The sequence below is a fragment of the Rhodnius prolixus genome, unplaced genomic scaffold (assembly GCF_049639745.1).
Source record: "Rhodnius prolixus isolate KJV_2025 unplaced genomic scaffold, Rpr scaffold_1, whole genome shotgun sequence".
NCBI classification, from domain to species: domain Eukaryota; kingdom Metazoa; phylum Arthropoda; class Insecta; order Hemiptera; family Reduviidae; genus Rhodnius; species Rhodnius prolixus.
The window spans coordinates 36,018,604-36,043,729 of NW_027411581.1; the positions used below are offsets into that span (position 1 = coordinate 36,018,604).

A 25,126-nucleotide genomic window follows, 5' to 3' on the forward strand; every position below is an offset into this window, starting at 1 on the left:
AAAAGTGTTATTGACAATGAGGGGTATAACTAAACATTAAAAATATTTAATTGTAAATAAAATGCGCTTACTACGCACATTACATAAGTGTAAAGTTTAGAGTATGAAAACTTTTTTGAGTCAATGTACGTATGTTTGTATACATATACAGGGTGTCCAGGCTGAGTAACCCACCCCCTTTTTCTCGGTAATTATTGATGATGGAAAATAGTCGTAACTCTCTTCATTTTTTGAGTAGTACCTTATGATATTATAAAAAACGAAATTCTGCTGCTGATATGCAGGTTAGGGAAACAAACTTTTGTTCATAATGGGTAGTACTATTCAAATTAATCAGAGTAATCTTAAACCTACAATATTGTAACGAAGTTGACCTGGGCATAGAAGAAAGGCCTAGATTGTTCTAGGGGTTGAGCGATCAAAGTCAGTAACAGGCCGCCACTGCATAAACAAAAGGGCGGTATCTACCTGTGGCAGAGAAGAAAGGCCTAGATTGTTCTAGGGGTTAAGCGACCAAAGTCGGTATCAGGCCACCACTGTGTAGACAAAAGGGCCGGTCTTTACCTGAACTAGAAAGGAAGGGGCTAGATTGTTCAAGGAGTTAGTGACCTGTGTAAAAGCCAGCTAAGAGAAAGGCCTCAGTTGGGGTGGTGGCATATGTTTTTTCCCAGCCAGTGATTGACAGGTAGGAGCGAGACAGAGAGTAGGAGGAGGGCGGCCCCAGCTGAGGTGGTGGCAGTATGTTTTCTCCAGCCAATGAACGTCAGGAGGGCGTGGAAACTTATGCTCAGAGAGTTGGAGGAGGGCAGTCCCAGTTGGAGGGAGGCACGCAGTTAAAAGGAGGCAGACACAGCTGGAGAAGTCAGTTTTTAATCGAGTTCTTAACGAGTTATTAGAGTTTTACAATTGTTAATCAGTTAGTTTTGAGTGAGTCTTGGAGAGACGTTAGTTTGGAGAGACACTTTGGAAGTGACAGTTTGAGAGAGTCAGTGTTGCGGAGTGCTTCAGAGATAGCTAGTCAGGCGGTTAGTCAGTTAGTGAGTAGAGCTTTGTTTGTGTAGCAGAGACTAGTGCAATTCGGTGCAGTGCGGACCAGTGGTCAGTCGGGGAACAGTTTTGTGGCGTTACGTAGTGAGTAACAGTAAACTGCTGTGACTGTTGTAAATGGTGACTGTAATGAATAGCGTTAGTTGCTAGTAAATGTTAATGTGAGAAAGGTAATGTGTTAATAAATCAGGTTATTACTTACAAATTTAGCGAGTTTTATTATTTTATCAAACCCACATATTCTTTAATAACTAGTGGCAGGCATTAGTTGTGTAAGTAAAGTTCTTTCTTAGTAAAAGGACAAGAAAAACTTTACAATATATTCATACTGCTGAACTAAACTTACACATAATTATTTGTTCCTAAACAAACAACAAAGAATTTCGTTTATGTAAGTGGGTGTTTGCATTATTTTTTTTATTTATTAAAAGTGTCCGGTAGGACAGTTGTATAAGGGTTGATCGTCAAAAACTGCACGAAAAAGCGTAACGTTGAAAAACACCCAACTTTGACAATTTTTTTCTCGTTTTCTATAAAAGATAAAATTCCCAAATTTTCTTTAAATTATAGGGCAAACCCTCTTTTATAACTGTAATTTTTTTTGCAACAACCCGGATCTAATAGGTTTCGAGAAAAAAGTTGCCAAAAATGAGCAAAAACCGCTTTTTCAAAAAATGTTCTTGTTCTTGTTGTTCTTCTTGTTACATTTTTTGTAAACAACGTAGCGCCTATACGCGCGAACCGATTTTCATGAATTAGGTGTCATTCGATTCGGAATTTTATGTAGATGTGCCTTTTGGGGGCTCTCTCTGTACATCGAATGGGAGAGGAGTTAGCCTCCTTTATGTAAGGCCCCCTCCAAAATTATTATTACTAATTACTCTGTAAATCTTGGCCCGATTTTGATAAAATTTGGTAGAATGATAGGGTTAGGGCTTCCCTACGAAACAATAAAGCGACGATCTGCTCTTACACTTGTTAAGGGGAAGTATAGCAATCGTTTCAAATTATCGACACGAGAACCGATTCTCATGAATGAAGTGTCATTCGAATCGAAATTTTGTACAGATTTGCACTTTAAAAGTCTCGACGCTAAGCCTCATAAGGAGGGGAGTGTGCCCCACCAAAGTAAGGCCCTTTCTAAAACTATTATTACCAATATTTCTATAACGCTTAGTCCAAATTTGATAAAATTTAGCACGAAGAAGTGATTAAAGCTCCTCTACGTGGCTGTGAAGTGCCATCATGCTCTTACACCTACTAAGAGGAAGTACTGCAGTCGTTAAAATTATCAATGAGTGAACCTATATATATTAAAATTTAATTGTGGTTCGATTTAAAATCTTTGCCTCTTTGCCTTTTAGGGAGAAGTACTGTAATCGCAGTTTATTTTTCTTACTTCTCTTAAATGAAAGTACTGAAATAGCAGTTTAATTTTGCTTTTTACGTACTAATACCTTTCTATTTTATTCAAAACGCTTTCTCAAAAAAAAATTATTGAGGATGGCAACTATTATTCTTTACAAAGATCTCTCCAGTGGTAGTTACGGTTCCGACTTAAAACCTTATCAGGTTATAATGATAGAATTGCTTATTACAAATTGTAAAGCAGATATATAACTTTGCAAAATAGACAAAAATGAAATCTATTCAAAAGGTTCAAAAATCTCCTTAACAAAAACTTACAGTTTAAAATGTTAAGTATAAGGGTTGGTTAAACGCCAAAAGGTACATAAATCAGCTAGTACCCAACATTTCATTCATGCTTAGTTGATATAATTTAAGTAATTTTGCTGCATTAACTTTTCCTTCACATTTTTTAGAATTTATTAGATGTCACAGACCCTTATGCTGGCCAGTTCATTCATAATATTATTTTGTTATAATTATGATAAAATGTATATTATATCTTCGTTTGTAAATAGGTACTTTATTTTAACTCTATCCCAAATTATTCTTCTGATTTATCTTTAATATGCCATTTATTCTGAGTAGTCACATATACATGCATGTTAAAGTAGAAAAATACCAAGTTAGAGTCGGCTACTGTTTAAATTTGAATCACGGATTTAAAAGAAATTTCAGTCTTGAATTCATCTTACCGAAATATTCGTGAGCACAATTACACAAAGTTAATAACAAGTACATTATTCAACAACAATTATTCATTTCTCAATTGTCATTTAATTTAGTCCCCCTAATTTTACTTATAGCAAAATACTGGAATAATTTAGCTGTCCAATAAATATGCATATCTTATTTATTTTATATTACATATATACAACATTGTGAGAAGAACAGCTACATTTAGAGTGTAAATGAAGAAAACTATATTATTTGCGACAAAGCCAGATAATTTATTACCTATTATTATAAACGTTTGACTCCTACATAAAATAACAATTACTTTAATTATAAGAATAAACTTAGACGATTTTTATTAAAAATAAAATAAATAAATAAATAAAATAAACAAAATCATTGGTGTATGTTAATATAAGCATTTTTTAAAAAAGTTTTTGAATTTTTTAGCCTCATAATTTGTTTTATTTTTTATAACGTTTTCTTTTTAACCTGTAATTAACAGTTTCATTATTATAGATTAATCGATATTACAGTCAATCTACAGTGCTACTTGAACAAATATTTTGTAGATGAAAATGGCCAGCATAAGGGTCTGTGACATCTAATAAATTCTAAAAAATGTGAACGAAAAGTTAATGCAGCAAAATTACTTAAATTATATCAACTAAGCATGAATGAAATGTTGGGAAATGTTGGCTGATTTGTGTACCTTTTGGCGTTTAATTTATATGGGGTTTCATCGTTGTTATTATGATTAATTTTAAAATTTTAATAGCGTTTCATGAAAAACCTGCGTGTAAATAGTTTATATCTAATCAAAATCAATCGTAAATTATGAAGTACTTGAGTAATTATTTGATTATAAACTTCTTTTCAAGTACTCAATTAAAGGAACTGCATTTAATTATAATTTAGAAATGAATGATTACTTCGTGTAATTTGTGCCCTCTTATTCTTCTGAAAGGCGAAATCAAGTCTACAATTTCGTTTTAACTCAAACTACGACCACCTCTAACTCTCTCTTGTACTATTATTATGAGAGTGGGTACGTGATTATTATTTAGAATAAAGGGCATAATAAAAATAAATCAGAAGTGTAATTTGGAACAGATTTAAAATAATGAGCCTATTTATAGTTATTTATGAAGATATTTACATTCATTTTAAAGACACCACGGTAGCCGAGGGGGTTAAGAGGCTAGACCTGCAAAGCTAATATGCATTGTGGTACTGGGTTCGATTCCCGGTCTTGGCTTGGATTTTATTTAATGGTTAAATGAGAAATATTATAAAGTACGTTTGCTATTCGCCTCCGTCCACGACACCTAGTAAATGGTAGTTGGACGTTAAGCCCCGCCTGAAAAAATAGGCGATTACTTTACTTATATTCATTTTAACGTTATTTTGATTTAATAAAAATTTAAAAAAAATTGAAATGGCCAGCATAAAAGTCTGCAATATCTAATAAATTCTACATAATATTAATGAAAATTTATTGCAGTAGATGTACTAAAATGAAATTATTCTTATTTGAATATTCGTTTAATCAACACTTATACTTAACTTTTTAAACTGTAAGATTTTGTTAAGGAGATTTTTGTACCTTTAGGGTGTAGTTTTCATTTTTGTCTCTTAGTTTGTAAATAATATTTACACATCCATTGAAAAGTAAATATTTGGATATCGAGAACAATTTGTAGAAAACAAAAATATATTAACATTTGAACTAACTTTTTAATCATGTAGTATTCTTTGTCGAATTCTTCCTCACTTTCTGCATAATGTGAGATTTGGTCCAACCCTAGCTCTTCAAGATCAGTTTCTCCTACATCATTTGGCATTTTACACCAGTCTTTAAAATATCTGTTGCTCCTATATGATGCGGAGGAATCCGAAGTAGAAGAATTATAATCTTCAGTAATGTTCCCCGCCTTGATATTAATATCTTGTAGGAAATTAGCAAAATCAAAGGAATATTCTGTTTCATCTGAAGAGGAAAATCTGCCTAATGGATGAAATTCTGTAGAAGATTTCCTCGATCCTGTTTCTATTTGTTCACATTCATCAGAAGCATAATTCTCTGATAATGCATTATGTGATTGTTGAATAACCTCTTCATCTTCAGAATTAGGTAATTTTTCATGATGCAGGTATAAAGGTAACAAGTTTCCATCTTCTCCTAACAGTTCTTCAAAATACAAAGGTTCCTGCACTGGTAACTGTGTAGTTACTGGCGATGAATAACTTTTAACGATATCCAAGTCATCCTCTCTATCATCTTCATTTGTATTATCTTCCTTATCTTCATCTGAAGAAATTAATTCATTTTTTAATGAGATGTCCTTTAAGTCGTCCAACAGATAGTCGGGACTAATAGGCAATTTATCTTTACTAATAAATAAATTTTCATTTGAATCATCTATTGTTAAAAGCCTATCAAGATTTGGTAGCAATTCATATTGCCAAGCGGTATTGAATGCTGAATAGTCAATATGATCTTCTGACAGTGGAGCTCTCGCAAACTTATAATTCAATTTAATAGCCCGTTTTCTAATATTTTCATTCTTGATCTGCAAAAGTGATCTTGGCGCTGTGTATAAGGAATTTAAAAATGTTCCCTCTTCTTGACTGTAATTATCGTTTGAGGTAATTACCTTAAACCTTGAAAATAAAAACAAATTTAATGTAATTGTAGAAAATGAATAAAACATGTTGTAATAATAAAAAACGAAGCGTTTTATTTTGGTGAACTGAAAGAAAATGAAAGCAAGCAAAAGTTTTCTTAGTTTTTAAGTAGTGGTGCTAATGGCATATTGAACAATGAAGTTGTAATGACCTAATGTTGCTAGTTAGCGGCATTAGTGCGCTAGAATATGAAAACATCAGTATATAAGGAATCCATGCGCAGCGGTTTCACAATATGTTTTCGTCATTTAAACAGTTTTATATACTGAATAATTTGCTATTTCTTCCCCATTTCGCATATCCATCGATTTTTGTTTATTTTTATTTTTTTGAGACTTTGGAAATAATTCAATTAACTTTGAACTTGAAAGTGTATAGATTAGATCATCAGGAAAAAAAAACAGACAGATTAAAAAACAATTTATATTTGTAGGCGCGTGAATTCGCCTATCCAGATGCGGAGGGCTAGTAAATATGAGCGATAGGTGCCCAAGGGGGCGCTGCAAGAAATAATATTAAACAAGAACAATGAAAGAATGAATAAGTGTAGAGAAGAAAAGAGGAATGTACGTACTTACCCTCTGGTGCAAGAAGCGGTGTGCGTGAGGTATGTTGACCAGACGCCTGAGAAGCGATGAGAGGGAAAGGAAGCTGTGGAGCGGAAGCGTGTGTATATGTTTGTGTGAGTGTGTATGTGTTGTACACTGAGAAAGGTCGGAGATATTTGAGTTCAGGCCCAAAGAGACGTAATGGAAGTGGATAGCTGGGTAAGCGGAAGAGTGAAGGGGAAAAGTGCAATAAATGCACTAGATGTGGATGAGGGACGGGTAAGAGTGCAATCAATGCACTAGATGCGGATGAAGGAAAGAAAATAGTGCAATAGATGCGGATGAAGGAAAGATAATGGTGCAATAGATGCACTAGAGGCGGATGAATATGCGTGAAGCGATAATTTGGAGACGCGTTTAGAAGCGGATGAAGCAAACTGCTAGGTGTCAGCGGAAGTGAAGCGTATCGGGCTGAGATGCGGTAAGAACACCAAAAGAAGCGTATGATGCAATGCCCCACAGAGAACTGTGCTGGCAGGAAAAGTGACCACATGGTCTAAAAGGAAGTAGTGGGGTAAAGGGTCTAGAATATAGAAACACAAACAACGGAGAAAGGAAATAGACAGTGACGTATTTAACATAAGAAACGAAAACAACAAGTTGAGATAGATAGAAGGTTTGAGTAAACAAAAAAAGTGTAGAAGAATAACTTAGTTATGGCGATAAGAAGTAGAAAGAAGAAAATTAATGCGGATGCGTACGTCAGTACGAGCGCGGGCGCGAATCGGAAGCTAGCCAAATTGGCCGAAGGTCCCCGGTCACGACCGAACAATATGCATCACGGAATAATTAGCTGTAGTTATTTCAAAAAAAATTGTAAAAGCTCCGTGGAAAATTTTCAAGCATTCAAAAACGTCTTGGTGAAACACAACTTTTTTATCTCCAATCATATTGACAGTCTTTGTAAACGATCCTCCACTAGAGTAAAAAAATTAAATAAAGCATAGCTTATTTTATCAGGCGGCTTCATGTCCAACTACCAAATTAGGAGTCATGAGCGGAGGCGACAAACAAACGTGCTTTACTAAAATTTCTTTTTCTTAATTAATCTACTTCTATAAGAATGTAAGAATGTTCGTTAGTTGAAAATCTTTAATCTTCGAAAGATCGTCACCTACTACTTTTGTGTAGGAGTTAGAATACCCAAAATTGGTACTCCTGTAAATATTTTGTACTTACTTTGTAAATAAATAAATAAATACTTTGAAATTTTGACATGAAGTTGATTAGAATAAGGGCCTGTTTTTTAAGTTGCTTCCCTGCGGATTGAGCCACAGCAACGTACGGCCGGGTACAGCATGTCAATTGTGTATAAACAAAATCATTTAACAAAATCCAACGCCTAGGCCAAGACTCGAACCCAACACAATACTTTAGCTTCGCGGGACTCGCCTCTAACCGCTCGGCTCTGCTAAAGAGTTCCATAGAATGTAGTAATCCTTCTCAGATTGCTAAGTGTATGGTTGGACGAACGGCAGAGTGACAATGGAAAGATTACGCAGTAATGTATTGAGATGAGGAAGTAGCTTCTCTAAGCAGTTCGCAGTATGAAGGTTGCGCCTCCCATCATACCCCCACAGATGTTCTTGAGAGTAACAAATTCTAGCAACGAGGAAAAACACTGTCTTGTTGAAAGAAGGTAGAAACATGACCGTTTAACACGAGAATCAAAACTCATTTTAACACTTCTAAAATTGGATCCAAAAATCAGAGATGACCTAAAAACAGTTCCTATTGAACCACATCTCATAACACCTTCTTACGGCCGCCCGTAAATAGCCAACCAAAATCCATTCAAGAACCTTCTCCCTCTATTCTGATCTAATTATTTCGGTCCAAACTCTGAGTGTGTATTCTGAAGAAGATTTCTCTTTCTTGCATTCTGCTAATTCATCATCCCGTTTAGAAATCGTAATTTTCCGTAAAACTTGTGGCAATCCTTAGCCTAAGGGAAGTCAGTATTCTACTTTCTCATTAAATGAAGATTGATTATTGTACTGGAGATAAATCTTTACAATGCCGTAAATTCACATCTGCGTAGGGTAATTCTGTTCTCGTGTGGGTTAGGTTCTCCACAAAAGACTGGTATACTATATAATATATAAACACATATTAAAACGCGTCAACTGAAGTCAAAAACTCAGAATAATTCAAACATAAGTCAAGAAGTAAGAATCGCTATTTAAAGCTCGATTTTAGCACATTCAAGGGGAGTTTGCACTTTGAAAGAAAATCCAAATAATAAATTTTCAGCAATCAACTTTGAGTGTTTGTAGAACTAAGTTACACTGTAATTTAAAATTCATTTAATTACCAGTTTGATAAATAATCTCCACATTCTATCTGATACTTTCTTGGTCTAAAATGCACTGAATCCAGCTTATCATACCTGAAAAAAATTAATTGACAAAGGTAAATGATGTTTCTTAATATGAAAATTCAAAGTAATATGAATTATATTTTATCGGAAAAGCATATAAACAGAGAAAGTAAGCTAGATACAAATCTAGTACGAACACCGGTTATAAAGGGTTCGAGTACAAAGGTACTTTAATATTTTCTCGACAAAGGAGCATCAACAGCTCACTGTCAGACTTTGGCTTATCTTAAAGCCAAGGCAGGCGTTCACATCACTATCTACATGATTTCAATTGTTGATTGAAATTTTTGTTCCAAAGTGAAATACAGTGAAATTTTAGAAATCCAAACAGATGAAATCAAAATAGAGGCAACAGACCTGCTCTTACTACATACTAACTTCACTTAACGAGAAAGATTATACGAGCAAACTTTTATGCTCATTTAAAACCCACGCAGAAGTAGAAACTATCCAGAGAGGAGGTAAAATAAATACATAAATAACAATGAAGAAGCTCTCTCGTTGATGGATTTTGGTAGAGGTTACGTGCAATTCTATAAGAATATGAGATCGAGCTATGAGCGATTTTTGTTTTTGAGATATTTAGTTCATATACATGTACTTAAGATCAATAAATTTGGCATTGATTCTTGTTAAACGATTACTCCGCAAATGCGTGCCTCCTTGAGTGCCTTACGGTATGAGGACATCCATTATCTTCCTCAGCAACATTTATTTAGTAGAATCCATAATTTACCAATAAGTACAGTGTCCTTGAAACGGCGTATACAGAAAAGGCAAACGCGACGAAAGGTCACATTGCACAGTGCCAACATGAGGCTAAAAAGATGGAGAGTATTGCCTATATAGTAATAGGTTTAGGATAATTAGATGAAAACAGTAGATAGGAGACATAAGTAGATGTGTCAGAAGATTTCGCTATTCATATTAGTGAATATGCACAATATAAGTAAATGTCGCTAGCGGGATGGTGAAAGCCAATGCCAAAAGCAAAAAAAGAAATAATAAAAAATAAACAATAATAATAATAATAATTAGAATTGAAGTGGCGATAGACATTAATAGTAATTGTTTTATTTTGAAAGTAAATACATGGCTTGGATGGGCAATCGTTTGCAGGGGTATTACCAAAAGATATTGAAGAAGGAACGTCATTATGTGTTTACAAATTTCGGAAAAATCGGAGTCCACTGAGCTAACTTACTTGTCTACTTGATTTACTTGGCCACCAGTTCTAAGAGTGAACCTCAAACGGAGAGAGAGAAACTCAGAGCTGGATTGAAAAAATTTGGATGCACCGTCAGCTCGGGAAGAAAGGTTCACTGAGAAGAGCTCTATTATCGCGTGCTTTGTCTTGCGATCAGAAAGAAACTATGGTGTTTACGTAATAAAAAAAAGCATCCAGCCAACTGTATTTACTATTATCTATGGACATATTCACATTAATCTGCTCCAGTTTGACAGGCAATCATTTAAATATTCGCGTTTTAGTGATATTTACAATATCGTACCACTCTTGGCTAGAGTACCTCAAATACAATAATATTAGGCAACCCTTCGGGTTACCAGATTGAGTGCTCAAATGCGAAATGAAATAAATATGTTACAGAAATCTATTTGCATAATAAATTGTAAATTGCTATGTTCAGTCCGTAACATGCATGTTGAGGAGGATTTTCTTGTTTGTCCAATATACTCGTACTCTTCAATAAGAAGTTATTATTTACTATTAATTAATCTGCTTGTTCTCGTTAGTCATTAATCTTCCCTCAGATATAGAAAGGGATTTATTGAATTTACTTTTTAGTGAGAAAAAAATAAAATTACTCATTGTACATAATTACGTGTTAAGCATTTTAAAGTTAAGAACTTTTTTTATTAAATGAATAATTTCAGTTGTTTAAGTTTTGCTTAGTTTTTTTTGTTTTTAATAAGTTAAATACCTTTTTTTTTCTGCCTTTATACTTAAGTAAGATTAATTAATTAATCGTTACGTTCTATTTTTATTACTTTCTCGTATGCTTAATTTTTTGTTTTTCTTTTTAAGTTTCAAGAATGCTCATTTAATTTTATTAATGTATCAATCATGTAAATATTGAATAAATGTGACTAGGTTTGTATAAGGCTCCAACCTTAATGCCAAATAAATAAATAATATATCTATGAACATATAAATACAAACACTTCTCTCATGCGTCTCCTACCTACTATTTACATCTACACACCCAAAACTATTACAATACAGGGAGTACTCTCCAACTTTATAGCCTCATGTTGGCACTAGGCAATGTTCTTGCCTTAGTGACCTATCATCGCATTTGTCTCTTCTGAATACACTTATTCAAGGACACGGTATTTATGGTCTATTTTGGATTGTAGTGTTGTAGTGTGATAGAGAAAATGATAGGCCATAAGTTGCGGAGAAATCGTTTAACAAGGATCCTACCAAAATGAATGATCTTGATTGATCTCTAAATATGATTGATCAAACATTAAATTTTGTATTACCAATTAGATTGCTTTTGTCGAGTCAATGATTTGCAATAAGTGGATGATGAAATGTACCGTTCGCCCAGCACTCGAGGCACTTTTAGCACTGAATGATTCAACCAACGTGGTAAATGGGTATAGCTGCAATAATTGAACCTTTATTATACTAATTATATTGCATAAACTACTAAATATTAGAACACTGAAAAAAATGTACACAAAAAGGCAAGTCAACACTTCATTGAGTTCGAAGATTTTTTAGCAATAGCAGAGGCAGAAATGCAGAACTAGAACTGAAGATGAATGAAGAAGTGATCAGGTCTGGGTATCAATTTATATCTAAAGGAAATTCAAAGCTATTAGTATTAGTGTTCTTAAGGCAAACTTTATTAAATGTTTGTGTTTGATAAACTTAACGTTAACGATTCTGTTATTTTGAATTTTATTGTCCCAAATATGTAAGAATTCCAAGTATACATTGTCATATTTTAATTATTTAAAAATTTCTCTACATATCACCTACATATTAGCTAATTTTAAGAGACTTTTCTAGAAGACAAAACTTTAGGGTAGCGCAAGGCTCAAACTTCTCTAATTACTACCAGGTGAATACAGAATACCTCAAGGAAGCACATTAAAACCTCTTTTATACAGTGCAGACATCCCCGTATACCCCACTACACTCAAAGCAACTTTTGCAGACGATACAGAAATCAGATCATCACACCTTGACCCTATAGTTCATGCAAGTAACATCAACACCTTACTTCACTTACCTCCTGGACAAATCTTTAGAAGGTAATCTCAATGCTAACAATTAGTACATTTACACTGTCCTTCCTAACAGTGGCCATTACCCACATCAAATATCGTACGTGGAAGCAACAATTACAGTTTTACAGAATTACAGATTAGGAAGTCTGGAAACTCTCGTACAGCGACTACTTTCCAGTACGTTTCCTAACCAAAAAAAAATCTAAAATGCAACACTGAAAACGGTATGAACATTGGGGTTGGCATCGAAATGTGGGACTAGCAAAAAATCAAATAATAGCTCGACATTAGATGGTACAGTCAATTTTTCTGAGTCATTCAGATGTCATATAATATTGTAACAAAGTTAGCCTGAGCAGAGAAGAAATGCCTAGATTGTTCTGGGAGTTTGGTGACCGAAGTCTATAACGGTCCACCACTGTATAAACAAAAGGCCAGACTTTACCTGAGCCTGAGAAGGGCTAGATTGTTCTAGGAGTTTAGTGGCCGAAGCCTATAACGGTCCACCACTATGTAAAAGCTAATGGAGCGGCCCCAGTGGGAGTGGGGGTAAGACAGTCGCAGGTTTGAGTAAGTAGTGTCAGGGGGAGGTAGGGACAGTTGACGTCAGTCATAGTTGGAGAGAGTCAGGGAGTCGGAGTTCGGCAGAGTTAGCCAGTTGGGCAGTTAGCCAGTTGAGTTAGCCAGATAGGCGGTTAGTCAGTTAGTGAGTAGAGTTTTGTTAGCACGGTTGAGTCTATCGTAATTCAGTGCAGTGCGGATCAGCAGTCAGTCGTGGAACAGTTATGTGGTGTATTCACGTAGTGAGTGAGTAACAGTAAACTGTTGTGACGGTTATAAATGGTAAATGTGATGAACAGCGATAGTTGCTAGTAAATGTTAATGTGAGTAATGTTAATAAATCAGGTTATTACTTATAAGTTTAGCGAGTTTTATTATTTATCGAACCCACACTTTTATTTAATTAACTAGTGGCAGTCACTAGTTGTAGTTAAAGTTTTTATACTGAATTTACACACAAACCAGCAAATAAGGCATGTACAGACGAAAAAAAGGCCATTATCGACTCTTCCAGAATTGGACTTACTGAGAACGGCGACACACTTAATCCACAGAAGCCAAAATGTTCTCCCATAGTAGGTTTGGGAATGAAGATCTACGTTTATTAAAAACCAGGAAATTCCCTGGGAACAGAAATATCAAGGAGTGCGCTGCCTCGGCGAAACCCAACTCACCTCGAGACTGTACATCACAACACAAAACTTCAAAATAGTTAATACCCACTAATTAACAGAAACTCACCGCTAAAAGACGCTCCTTATGCCTCTTTTAACATGCGCCCAGTCTGGATTACAGCTTCCTACTATTCGGTATAAAATACTTCGAATTGCACTGAACGCCTCATGGTCTACTTGGAACTTACAAATACACAGAGAACTGGACATTCAAGCCATTCACACTCACATGACCAGACTAACAGATTTTTTCCTCCTCCTTCACACACTGCCATCCAAATCACATTACCACCTTGGCGATCTTACTGCTTCAAGAATACTGAAACCAAGACTATGAAGTGCTCCATTTGGAATATGTATCAATATATCAATAAGTGTAAAGCTCTTAGTGAGCTGGCCCATAACTAATTTGTAAATAAATGAACATTTTTTAACCGTGACATTGATTACAATGCTCGATTAGCAAGTGAGGAAATAACATCTATCTATGTAATCAAACCAGGTTTATATCTATATCTATTTATATAAACCAACTAACAAATGAGATTTTATATCTCATATCAAGTAATAGTATTGTTTCATTCACAACATTTAAACCATCTGTAATTGCACCAATAGAAAATTATTTGTGTTCGAATTAGATTTTGTTATCATATCTTGCATAACTAAATAAGTTGTAGACCCTCATAAATTAACATAAGTGCTTACCTATTTACAAATCCAAACACAACGTCCGAAATTACTTTATACAAAAATGGTACTTTAGGCTTAATAAGTATTTGACCGCCATCAAATTGGAAACCAACGGTTATCTTTGAAGGTACTTTTCCTTCTATCCACTGCTTGCAAAGATTTAAATCATTTAACAAGGAGCTGAAAAAGTATCAAAAGAAATTGTTACTCAAGACTGTGGTTAGGAAGAACAGTTTAGAACAAATTAACGAACAAGAAAACGAATGGATTCGCCTAAACTAATAATTACCCGCTAATTATGCTCGTAATATACTTCCTGAAAGTTTATTTAGAAAAACAAGAAAACATTTTTTAAGCGAATAAAATTAAACAATAAGATAAATCATGCAACTCTAAACTTATCTCATTAACAAGCGCCAAGAAACCAAGAAAATATTTCTATAATGAGCTCAAGAACATACTGATGATTAAACAAATTTTGCCCAAATCCAACCCTCATGGCTAGACGATATTTGCACGGGAATAGGAAAACGGATCCTCCGGGGTACCAGGCGACCCCCCGGTAGAAAGTAGCCCTACCCGGCCATGCGAGGCTCTGGTTGGGCGGACTTTTAGATCCCTAGCTACTCGTGGGAATTTTTAGGGAGAAGGATTTAAAAATTAAAAATGTTAACTAACACTAACACAAACACACAACAACAACAACAACAACAACAAACACCTCAACAGCAACCACGACCACAGCAGACACAACTAAAGGCAAAACAACACAATCAACATGCACCACATAAACAACTCCATACATTACACCTAGAGGCACCGAATATTGCCACAAGCCAGGATGGAGGAACTGATGGTTCCGCATCCAGTAAGGCCAAGGCAGAGGTGCACGCTAGCATAACAGGGGCCACAGGACCTGTACGCGCTGATAGGAGAAGGAAGAGTCGTAGAGACGTGGACCCCCAGTGGTGGGAGATTCAATGTGGTACACTGATGGCACCAAGATGGAGGAGAGTGTGGGAGCGGGAGTGTAAGGGGTGAAGCCGAAATGTATCTTTTCGGTTAGCCTAGGAAAACTAGCTACAGTTTTTCAGTCTGAGCAAGCTGCAATTTTAGGTTTCGGTACCGAGATTAAAGGGCGTGGAATTATTAATTCCAAGGTCGTAATTTTCTCGGATAGTCAGGCTGCACTACGGGCAACTAGTTCCAACCAGGTTAACTCAAGGCTGGTTTGGGACTGTCTGGGTGCCCTGAAGGAAATTAGTGACCAAAATAAGGTCTTTCTGGTTTGGGTACCTGGTCATTCAGGACATAAGGGAAACGAAACGGCAGATTTATTGGCCCTGGAAGGCTCTGCTGGACACTTCGTTGGCCCGGAGCCCTGTTTTGGGGTTCCGAAGTGTGTTAAGACTGCGACCATTAACTTAGGGGTGCAGAGTAGGTCTCAGGAGTGGTGGCTTGCCACCACTGGGCAGAGACAGGCGAAGGAGTTTATTAAAGGCTATTCGCCGAGGCTGACTGCAGAATTAATCCGTCAAGGCTGTGGGGCTATAAGGATGATTGTAGGCCTACTAACTGGCCACTGCAGGCTCAGAAAACACATGCATCCGTGGGCCTGGCAGATGATAGCCTTTGTAGGTTCTGTCAGGAAGAGGAGGAAACGTCAGTGTGAGGGGCTCGTGTGGCTAAGGATGTTACTTCTCGGGGAGGAAAAACCAAGCTTTACCCAAGAGTCACTCTCCAGTATTAAGAGTCTGATTAAAAGGACAGGTCTGGAGGGTGAGCTTTAAAGTGAGGGGAGCCACAATAGATCCAAAGAGGTCGCAGTGGCGTAGGCCTTGAGGCCGCCCTAGTCTAATCTAATCTAATGGAAAGCGCATCGAAAGGAGAAAATTTTGTTTCTAGAAAAGAAATAAACTAAAAACATTGAGAAGGTGGACAAATATTATTAGGCTAGCAAAAATGAAGGAACTTCTGTAGGAGGGATTTTAAATTTAAAAATAACCTATGTACCAAATAGGAAGGTTTGTGGAGGCTAAATTGTGGAAAAAGAGGAAAATAAATTAGTTTAGACATTAATAAATATGAGTGAAGCAATTTTGTCACTATTTCAAAAGCGATAGGGATGATGTACCCATTTTATGCCATATTTCATTACCAGCATTAATTTTCCTTACGGTTCGTTCTAAGCAACCGTTATTCAAGGGGTGAAGAAGCACTTCGAAAAACTACTTCCAAGGGTGGAGTTGCATTTGACTTATAAGTAGAAAATTAATTTTACTTAAACTAAACTTAGTTAGCTTACTTTACGAGCAGCTTTTTAAAAGTTCTTTCAATTTTACTGTAAAACACTGCAAAATGTTTATGGTGACCACTCTGAGTTCCGTAAATTTCCCATTCAAGTTGAATCATTTTCTTAGCAATATTTTGCTGACAGTTTTTTATGAATCGTAAATGAAAATACCTTGCTATTTTTAGATATATGGTGTATTTCTGTAAATAAATAAAATACCTTAATTAACTTTTTTAAAAAAAGGTGAAAAAAAAACAGTGTGAAAAGTACACTACTTTCTCACCGCAATTTCTCAAGTTAGTAAATCTGTCTTGTAACGGTTTTACGGCTAGCATAGTATCAAGTTGTATCATAAATGGGCAAAATAATTTTTCTGCATAAAAGTCCCATTCCTATTCTTTTAGAATATACTATTTTTCTGACCCTTATGCTTCACGTTTTCAATTATAATATATTTTTGTTCAATGAGGAGAAGAACTTGCCTATATTTAAATTAGATTGTCATATAACGCTTGAATCGCCAGTGGCCCCGCGACTTCCTCGCAGTCTAAAGGCCTAAAAATCATATCCTGTAGAAAGTGCTACCGCTGGGCAGTTTCTTTCCTCCTGCCTTTCACGCCTCTATACTTCATTCTCCCTATTTACTTATTGTATAGTATATTATACAGATTATAAATAACGAAATAAATTTAAAACAAAAAAAAAAAGATTGTCATATGGAGACATCCAACCATTTTTTAATGAAAGATATTTAAAAACAAGACAGAAGATTTGTGTTCTTAACCATTTATAAAATATTTTACCTTCGGTATCTTAACTACACATGGAAATTCAAAGTTTTGATATTTTAGGTCTCTGAAGATGTCCTTAATACACTTTTTTTTCTCCTCTATAGCGTTATTTGTTTTATTGATCTTCCTAATGTTTTCATCGATATTTTTTGTCCACGATACTGAAAAAGATCTGCCCCAAGAAAGCGATTTGCAAGCATACCGTAGTGATATCTCAATTGGTATCATGAATGGTTTGAGCATTATTAACTGCGGGGGAAAAAAAATTAAGTTACTTGCAAAATATTTAAAAGATTACTACAAAAAAAACTAGGGAAAAATAATTACACTTTTTTTTTTACTCCTTGTCCTACGATTAGAGTAAGAATATCTTGCTAGGGAGGGGCGGGTGTTGTTCTTACGGTCAAGAGCATGGTTTTGCAAGTGGGAGATCCCCAGCTAAAATCCCGCGTATGCAGACATTCATAATACTTAATACATCATAATACTTTTTTTAATAAAATGTAGTCATACACGGGATTCGAACTGGGGATCTCCCATTTACAAAGCCATGCTCTTGACCACTAGACCAACACCCTGGCAAGAAGTCTTACATACGGGGTACATTAAAATGATGTGATGTTTGCTGTTATTTGATGATAAACAAATTTATCCTGATTAGCCGACATCCATTACATTAAACTACATTTTTTTAAATCTTCAATTATTATTATTTTTGTTCTTTGCGTCACAAATAACATTTTTTGCAGTCATGGGACCTCCCAAAACGTGTATTTCTGCGGGTATTTTTGTGGAAAATTAATATTGAAAACGATCACGAATAGATGAAATTGTAACTTTGATCTTAAATATCTCGACAAATATTAGGGATATCGAAACGAGGTCAATGTCATTTTTCACAATTATTTTGTACTTTTCATAATCATTGTCAAAACCAGTGGTCCTGACCCCCGATCAGTATTTTGGCCGTAACTCCGCTAAAAATTAAGATACAGCATTGGTGTAGAAAATTTGAAAACTAGGCCAAAAAAACATATAGTGGGTTTATTCGGAATTCCGCTTTCCAAAAAAGTTATTAGCTACTGGTGCGTTTTAAATGGATCACCCTGTATATACGTAAAAAGCCCAAACAAAATATTATAATTTAAAAAATATGGCCACGTTTACAAAAGAAAACTTCTCCATTCTCCGATTGAATGCCATCTTACTAAAATTATTTAGGGCATCCCAATCTCTACTCAGGTAATATGAAACATCGCTTCTGGAAAGAACAGATGACTCGACCACCTACGGCGAATTTCATGATATACAGGACAAACCGCTAGAAAACGGAGTAGGTCTTCAGTCTCCCCCAGGTGACACACACTGTGCAAAGAATATCTGTGTTTTTATAGATTTCGTAATTGAGATCAAACAGATCACCTCTAATTGTAAAGATCCACCTGACATTAGGAAGGGATTGCTCATTATTTATATACAACTTATAATCTAAGTCGTAATGAAACATTCTAGACCAATGGGACATATTAGAATTTTTATTTTCAACTGAACTTGATTATAGAATTCTTTTTTTAAGGATTATTTTAGAATAACAAAACTATTTCTCCATAACTCATGTTGCTACTTTTTCTACATTTAAGTTTCCTCTTATGTTATGATTTTGGAGGCAGTTATTTATTTCTTTAAACCAGTATATATTTTTAGTTTATAAATAACTTATAAGTGACTTACATGATGTCTTGGAATATCAATATAAAGGTGGTCGTATTTCATTAGTGTTAATGTCATAACTTTCAGCTTTTTCATAATTAGATTCATTTGTGGCAACACATTAAATTCTTCAGGTAGACGGTAGCCAATTGCTTGTAAATGATTAACTTCTGACAGGAAAGTGTAATATCTAAAAACAATAATTTTGGTACATGGCTACCTCTTGGTGCAATTACAATTATTATAAAACTGGTATGCATACAAAAAAGAAATATTTGGCACTATTTTCCGTTTTAGATGGTTTAACAATAATACAAAATTGTGATAAAAGAAATAAATATAATAAGTTTTATTATATTGTGAGGTCACCTCCCTTAATTTAAAAGTCAACCATTTTTAAAACAATAATCTGCTGATAACAATATCTGCTGAAGATAGGGTAGCAATGTCTACCTACAATGCTTCGCTTTTACAAAGTTGTAAAGCATCTGAAGTATGAGGGTCAGCATCTGATTAGGAGAAGAAATTAAGATGACTGCTGGACCTGATAGACAAAAGAATGTTCATATAGACAAAATGAATGGCTGGTAAAGTCAGTCAGAGAGTGTCTTCAAAGCGTGCGACTAAAAAAAACTGATGAGAACCAAAATAAGATCTTCAAGAGCATCTACTGGGCAATTCCTTCCACACAAACGCCCTATTCCAATAAAAAGCAGCCTTGTGAGCAGCAGTAAAATATCCTTATCGAACAAAGAGAAATCCAGGTAAAGGGAAAAAAGTGCATAAAACTCCCAATGCTTAAGAGATTTACTTGCAGGAATTATGGAGAACTGAAAGTAAACTTCAGCCAGCCGTAATTCCAATGAATGACAGTAGCCAGTGTGAAAAGAAGTGAACGTTCAGCAAATTACCAGCGCTGAAACATTTTAGAGTATGCAGCACTAGAACCTAGCACCACCGTGTGTGAGTCTACTGCGTTAACCACTTAATTAATAATCCCTGCTATCTTATTATTTACCTTTCATCAAAATTTATTGCGAATTTGAGGTCCAGTTCTACCATCAACGCATCTCCATAGCTTTCTGTCCAGGTTGTATGTACTTGGTCCAGGTTTTTCATATCGTAACATACATTTCTCAAAAACGACTCGTTTTGTTCTGAATAAATCCCAAGAAACAAATATTATTTTTCTTACGCTTTATCTTTCTAACTAGTCCTATCAATTCGCAATTTTCATTCGAGTTACCCAACCCATTTAAAGTGTTCCCTAGTGCCCCAGCAAACCAAAAGAGAAATGTTTATTTTACCTTACTACTTGAAAGAGGAAGATTGTTTTAATTTCTTTGGTTATTTGTGTAGTCATTTGTAAGTACAACTCAAACCAGAGAATTGCAGAAAGTTAAAATATGACATTTTGTTTAGGTTAGATATGATTAACTAAAAGTACATTTTAAATAAGAATCCTTATTTCCCCCTCCCCCGGCGCATCGTCTTCTACGGTCATCAGCGCCAAAGAACCCTTATTTTAATTAAATTAGGGCTCTACAATCAATCAGTTCTATTAATCGAATTTCTTTATCCCAATCAAATACACTTGTTAAATACAGTTGCGTTTACTATTCTTAATATCCTATTAAACTTTCATGAACTTTCTATTTCTTAAAAGCAATAACTAACCACACAACCAATGCAAAACTAAAAAGCATTTTTACGGACTGGTAGCGAGTAGTTTTAGTGATAAAATATGAAACAGCACAAAAGCAATACTTCCTCTTACAGTGTGAGATAAAATAAAAATCTGTAATAAAATAATAATAAAGTAATATTTACTATATGGCATCCATTCGTAATTTCTCAATTTATAACACGGGTTCTTTCGGAAAAAATCTTTCCACCAATTAGCCTTAAATCGTTTGTATTTATTTCGTACAGGATATGAGGCTTTTTTATCAAACCCTTGCAAATAATTCAAAAATTTGTTCACGTCCGAGCTGGTTTTGTTTTCATCCTCATTTAAAATGGCTCGATGTGACTTGTTACTGATTGGGTACAAATAGTAACGCCGAACTGGATTTGCCACCTCATCAAAGAACAATCCGTAGGTAGCTGCTTGTTTAATTTTCGGAAGCTTACATAATCCGACATGATACCGTAAATGTTTTCGAAACTGTAAATAAACAAAAAATAAATAAATAAATTAGTAAAACTCAACAAATAAAACAAACAAAAATATAATGTGAAATTTCTCACCGTGTAAAAGTTACAATTATAATTAGCAAATTTTCATTAATTATTATCTCTATCAACTGCGACGGAACGTCAAAACGAATGTAAATTCATAAGTTAGCTTTGAAAATAATAGCATTTAAATAAATAATAAGTAGTAATAATAATAAGTAATAATAAATAGTGACGTTACCAACATGTAATTTGAGAGGGAATTTAAGAAAGTTAGACAGCATTAGTTGGTGGGTGAGCTGTGACTGCAATAAGTAACAAGGTAGGTTAGGCTTCGAGGATGTACTGGTTGCTACAATACCTGCAACACCAGCCTAGAAATTAAACATTTCTCAAATCAGCTTCCTCTGTCCAATAATTGTAAGAAATTAAAAATTCGGTAGTTTGTGATTAGTTACAAATTGGTATGCAAGAATTGGTTTGCAGATAGAACACCAAACTCACATAGCGATGCTCCTTCGGAGATTCTGATGGAACAAACCTATTGAGAAGGGTAATACTGCTCTCATAGTCTCTTTGCTAGCATATCACTGAATAGCAATCAATAAATCGTACCCCCACACCCGACATATCTAATTGAATATCACAAATTAATGGTCTCACAAATAACATTTATTCTAACTTCCATTAGTAATCCTTTCGATTACAATATACACCCCGATATCAAAATTATCCGTTACGTACAAAGTGCTGAAAAAGATTTTTCAGGAACTTTTGGAATTTCAACCGTTGAGCTAGCAGTACTACGTAATGGGACTTGCATATTACTTCGTTATACCAGCAATAAAAGAAAGTAAATATATGTATTTCATATGTATAAATACTAACTTTGGTATCCGTTGGTGTCAAAAGTTTCAGTACAGATTTATTTATAAACCGGTCATAATTTGATATGGTCATGTTCGAACAGTGATATTGTTGGAAATGGGACATTTCCTTTTTCTCACTGAAAAAATCATTAAGGTATTAACTTTATTTGTATTTTGCTGTTATTCTTCTGTTCTTTTATGATTATTCACAAAAAGAGAGCCCAGAGGTAAAAATATTTAGGATATGAGATTAGTATCAATGGGATAAGACGAGATTTCGAGAAACTATAAACAGAGGAAAATTATTCAGCACCTAGAAAGCTTAAACATGTGCAAGCATTTTTCAGTTTCGTTAGTTTTTACAGAAAATTCTTTTCTAATTTTTCGGAACAGGCTAAAACCTTGGCAAACTTAACAAAAGAAGGTGTCACGTATCAATTTTCGCAGTATGGGCCATAATTTAAACATTCTATAGTGCCGCCAGCCATGGGAGGGGGGTGCAGCAACAGGGCTGCGGAAATGCAAAATTTTTCCACTTGAAGTTGTTTCTGACTTAATCGGACACAGATGTGAATCGTATCAGCTGGTGCTAAGACTGGATCGGGATTTTACCACTACACTCGGCTTATGTAGCAGTATTTCTTTCTTTGTGGTAGCTTCTTGGTCCAGAAGGGTTTCGGTCCCTCGCTAGGGGGATTTGCCATTATTACAAACTAATTCCGTTTGAAAAGTGGATGCCTCCTGTATGAATTTATTAAAATGAGTAGTTGCGCACCTCACGTTCTCTGCAAGTGTTTGATTCCAACCCCATCGACTAACGCGAAATTCTTAACTTTTTGTATAACTAAATACCTAAATACGTTAAATCAAAAGTTGGAGGATGCTTTCGCGACAATGTCTAGAGAAAAAGATAATTAGTCATTACTGGACAGCTATTACGGCCCATGAGAAAACACTTAATCTTTCTAGCAAAGGCCTTCCCCAAAATTTGAGTGACCTTCCATGACAAGTTAGCTCGGACTGCCCTAGATCCATAACTCAGGAATGCTTCCAGAAAGTGTAAAATAACATGATTATTACATGGAGGAAGAAAGAAAATAAAAGTTAATAAATTCACCTTTCTTCCACTAATGGAATTTCAGCTATATCATCATCCAATTCGTATGTATACATTTTCCTTTGAAACTTAAGCAAATTTTCTACACATCTCTTTACTGAATTATTTTCAGTCAAACTTTCCTCTTCTAAAGAGTCATAATCTCGGACAAATTGATTTGGAACAAAATATTTTTTTAATAATTTTGAAATCAAACTTTTGTTGAGGCATTCATGACGTGGCCTTTTAACTGTAAAAATAAGTTGTTTTATAAAAATGTATATTTCTGGTAAGTTTACTGTTACCTCTAATCTAAATTCTTTGATACATTTTTTACTCATTGTAAGTGAAATACTTGGAGAAAAACTCCCATTTTTAACCAACTTAAAGCTGCTAGTCCTAAGGCAGCTGTCTGCACAGCGTTATAAATAACGAGAGATGTCGTTCTAATTGTATGTATAAACATATATTGTATAATATATATATAAATATATATGTATATATATATATATGTATATATATATAAATATATATATACATATACTCATCTCAACAGGCAACAAAGAGTTATGGAGTCTTTCCGGAGGCGTAATAATTTGGTACTGTTTGGACTGGATGAGGTGACTGGAGAAAACAATGAATTGTTGGAATTGTTGAAAAGAATATCTTGGATTTATTCAATAATGTGTTGAAGGTTCTAGTACCTAAAATTGATTTGAATTTTGTCAGAAGAATAGGGAAAATGGGAGCTAAGCCTAGGCCAGTTGTGGTTTCACTGATCTCTAATATGCGAAAAAGAGATTTGTTACAAAATGCCAGAAAACTGAAAGGTAGTAGAATTTTTGTCAACGAAGATATGGATAAAGAAACTCAACTAGAGCGAAAAGAGCTACTAAAATTCCATCTACATTTTAAAGAAAAGGGTCACGATAGTAAAATGAGAAGAAATGGATTATTACTGGACGGTAAATTTTGTCATGTCTCCGATTTAATTAAAACTGCTGGTTTGACAAGAACATCAGAGGATGATACGGAAGGCTATGATAAGGAGGATCAGGGCGAGGAGGAGGGAATATCGCTAGATGTTAAAACACCAAAGAAGCGGAAAAGGCTGAAGAAAACTTCTCCTAAATTTGTGAAATATGGCGATTCCATGGAAATGGTTCGTAGGCGCAGTGAATCTATCTCTTCAGTTCAATCACAAAAAAAGTAGAGAAGAATTTTCCAGGTAACAAGATTAATGATTTTCTTAGTGTTGTCGGTTATAATATATCTGGTTTAAAAAGTAAATTGTATAATAATGATTTCATTTCATTTTTAAGTAAATATGACATTTTTATTTTGTTTGAAACGTTTATAAGTGAAGAAAATTATATTTTGATTTTTAAAAAACGGTTTAATGAATATAAAATTTTGTGGATTCCAGCAATGAAAAGTAATAAAAGAGAAAGAGCTAGTGAGGGCCATATTATTGGGGTTAAAAAAATATTGATTAATAAAAATATTATTCAGTTTAAAACTATCCTTAATTACAATATAATCAATGTTACCCATGCTAGTATTAGCTATTTTATTGTGCCTGTGTATTTAAATTGTAATCATTGGAGCAATGATTTTGAGGAATTGTTTCAGGTAATTGACAGTTTGCCCAATTCTAATTTCATATTAATTGGCGATTATAATGGTAGAGTGAGTGAAGCACAAGTGATACCCAGTTCCTTATTATCAGGTTCGCATCATGTTCAATGTAGTAGAAACTCTAAAGACTCTATTTCTAATAAAAATGGTAATCATTTGCTTTCTCTTTTTGAATATTTTAATTTAATAATGCTGAATGGCCGGACAAAAGGGGATGTTTTAGGCGAGTATACGTTTGTTGGGGCGCAAGGTTCTTCTGTAATAGATTATTGTGTGGTATCGTTAGATATACTCGGCTATGTGTTAGACTTTGAAGTAGTACCTGTACCCTTTTCTGACCACTTGCCTGTTGCTGTTAAATGTGTTAGTGTTAAAACAACTTGTGAGGACGTTATACCGTTAATTCCTAAATTAAAATGGAAACCACAGAATTGTAAAATTTTTCGTGATGAAATAGAAAAACGAGTTTCAGACATTTCATTTGTCTCTGACGATCCTCATGAAAATTTGAGACACCTAACCGATTTAGTGTTGGATTTTGCGAAAAAATACAA

The 25,126-nt window shown here is 34.7% G+C and overlaps 1 protein-coding gene across 10 annotated transcripts in view; it reads right to left on the minus strand.

The window, feature by feature from the left end:
- Positions 1-25,126, minus strand: part of LOC141448125 (dynein axonemal heavy chain 10-like) — a 269,181-nt gene that overhangs the window by 173,141 nt on the left and 70,914 nt on the right. For 5 of the 10 annotated variants that reach the window (XM_074116245.1, XM_074116251.1, XM_074116240.1 and 2 more), the window contains 12 exons: positions 22,956-23,184; positions 21,858-21,975; positions 21,215-21,343; positions 20,622-20,958; positions 19,810-19,948; positions 18,813-18,981; positions 17,094-17,330; positions 16,303-16,490; positions 14,013-14,177; positions 11,314-11,436; positions 8,740-8,814; positions 4,864-5,793 (listed from right to left, as the gene is read on the minus strand). In XM_074116245.1, the coding sequence (XP_073972346.1) occupies positions 4,864-5,793; positions 8,740-8,814; positions 11,314-11,436; positions 14,013-14,177; positions 16,303-16,490; positions 17,094-17,330; positions 18,813-18,981; positions 19,810-19,948; positions 20,622-20,958; positions 21,215-21,343; positions 21,858-21,975; positions 22,956-23,184 (2,839 nt within the window). Of the gene's footprint in view, positions 1-4,863; positions 5,794-8,739; positions 8,815-11,313; positions 11,437-14,012; positions 14,178-16,302; positions 16,491-17,093; positions 17,331-18,812; positions 18,982-19,809; positions 19,949-20,621; positions 20,959-21,041; positions 21,139-21,210; positions 21,344-21,857; positions 21,976-22,955; positions 23,185-25,126 lie in introns of those variants that run through there. The other 5 variants (XM_074116250.1, XM_074116253.1, XM_074116274.1 and 2 more) reach the window with 5 other exon arrangements.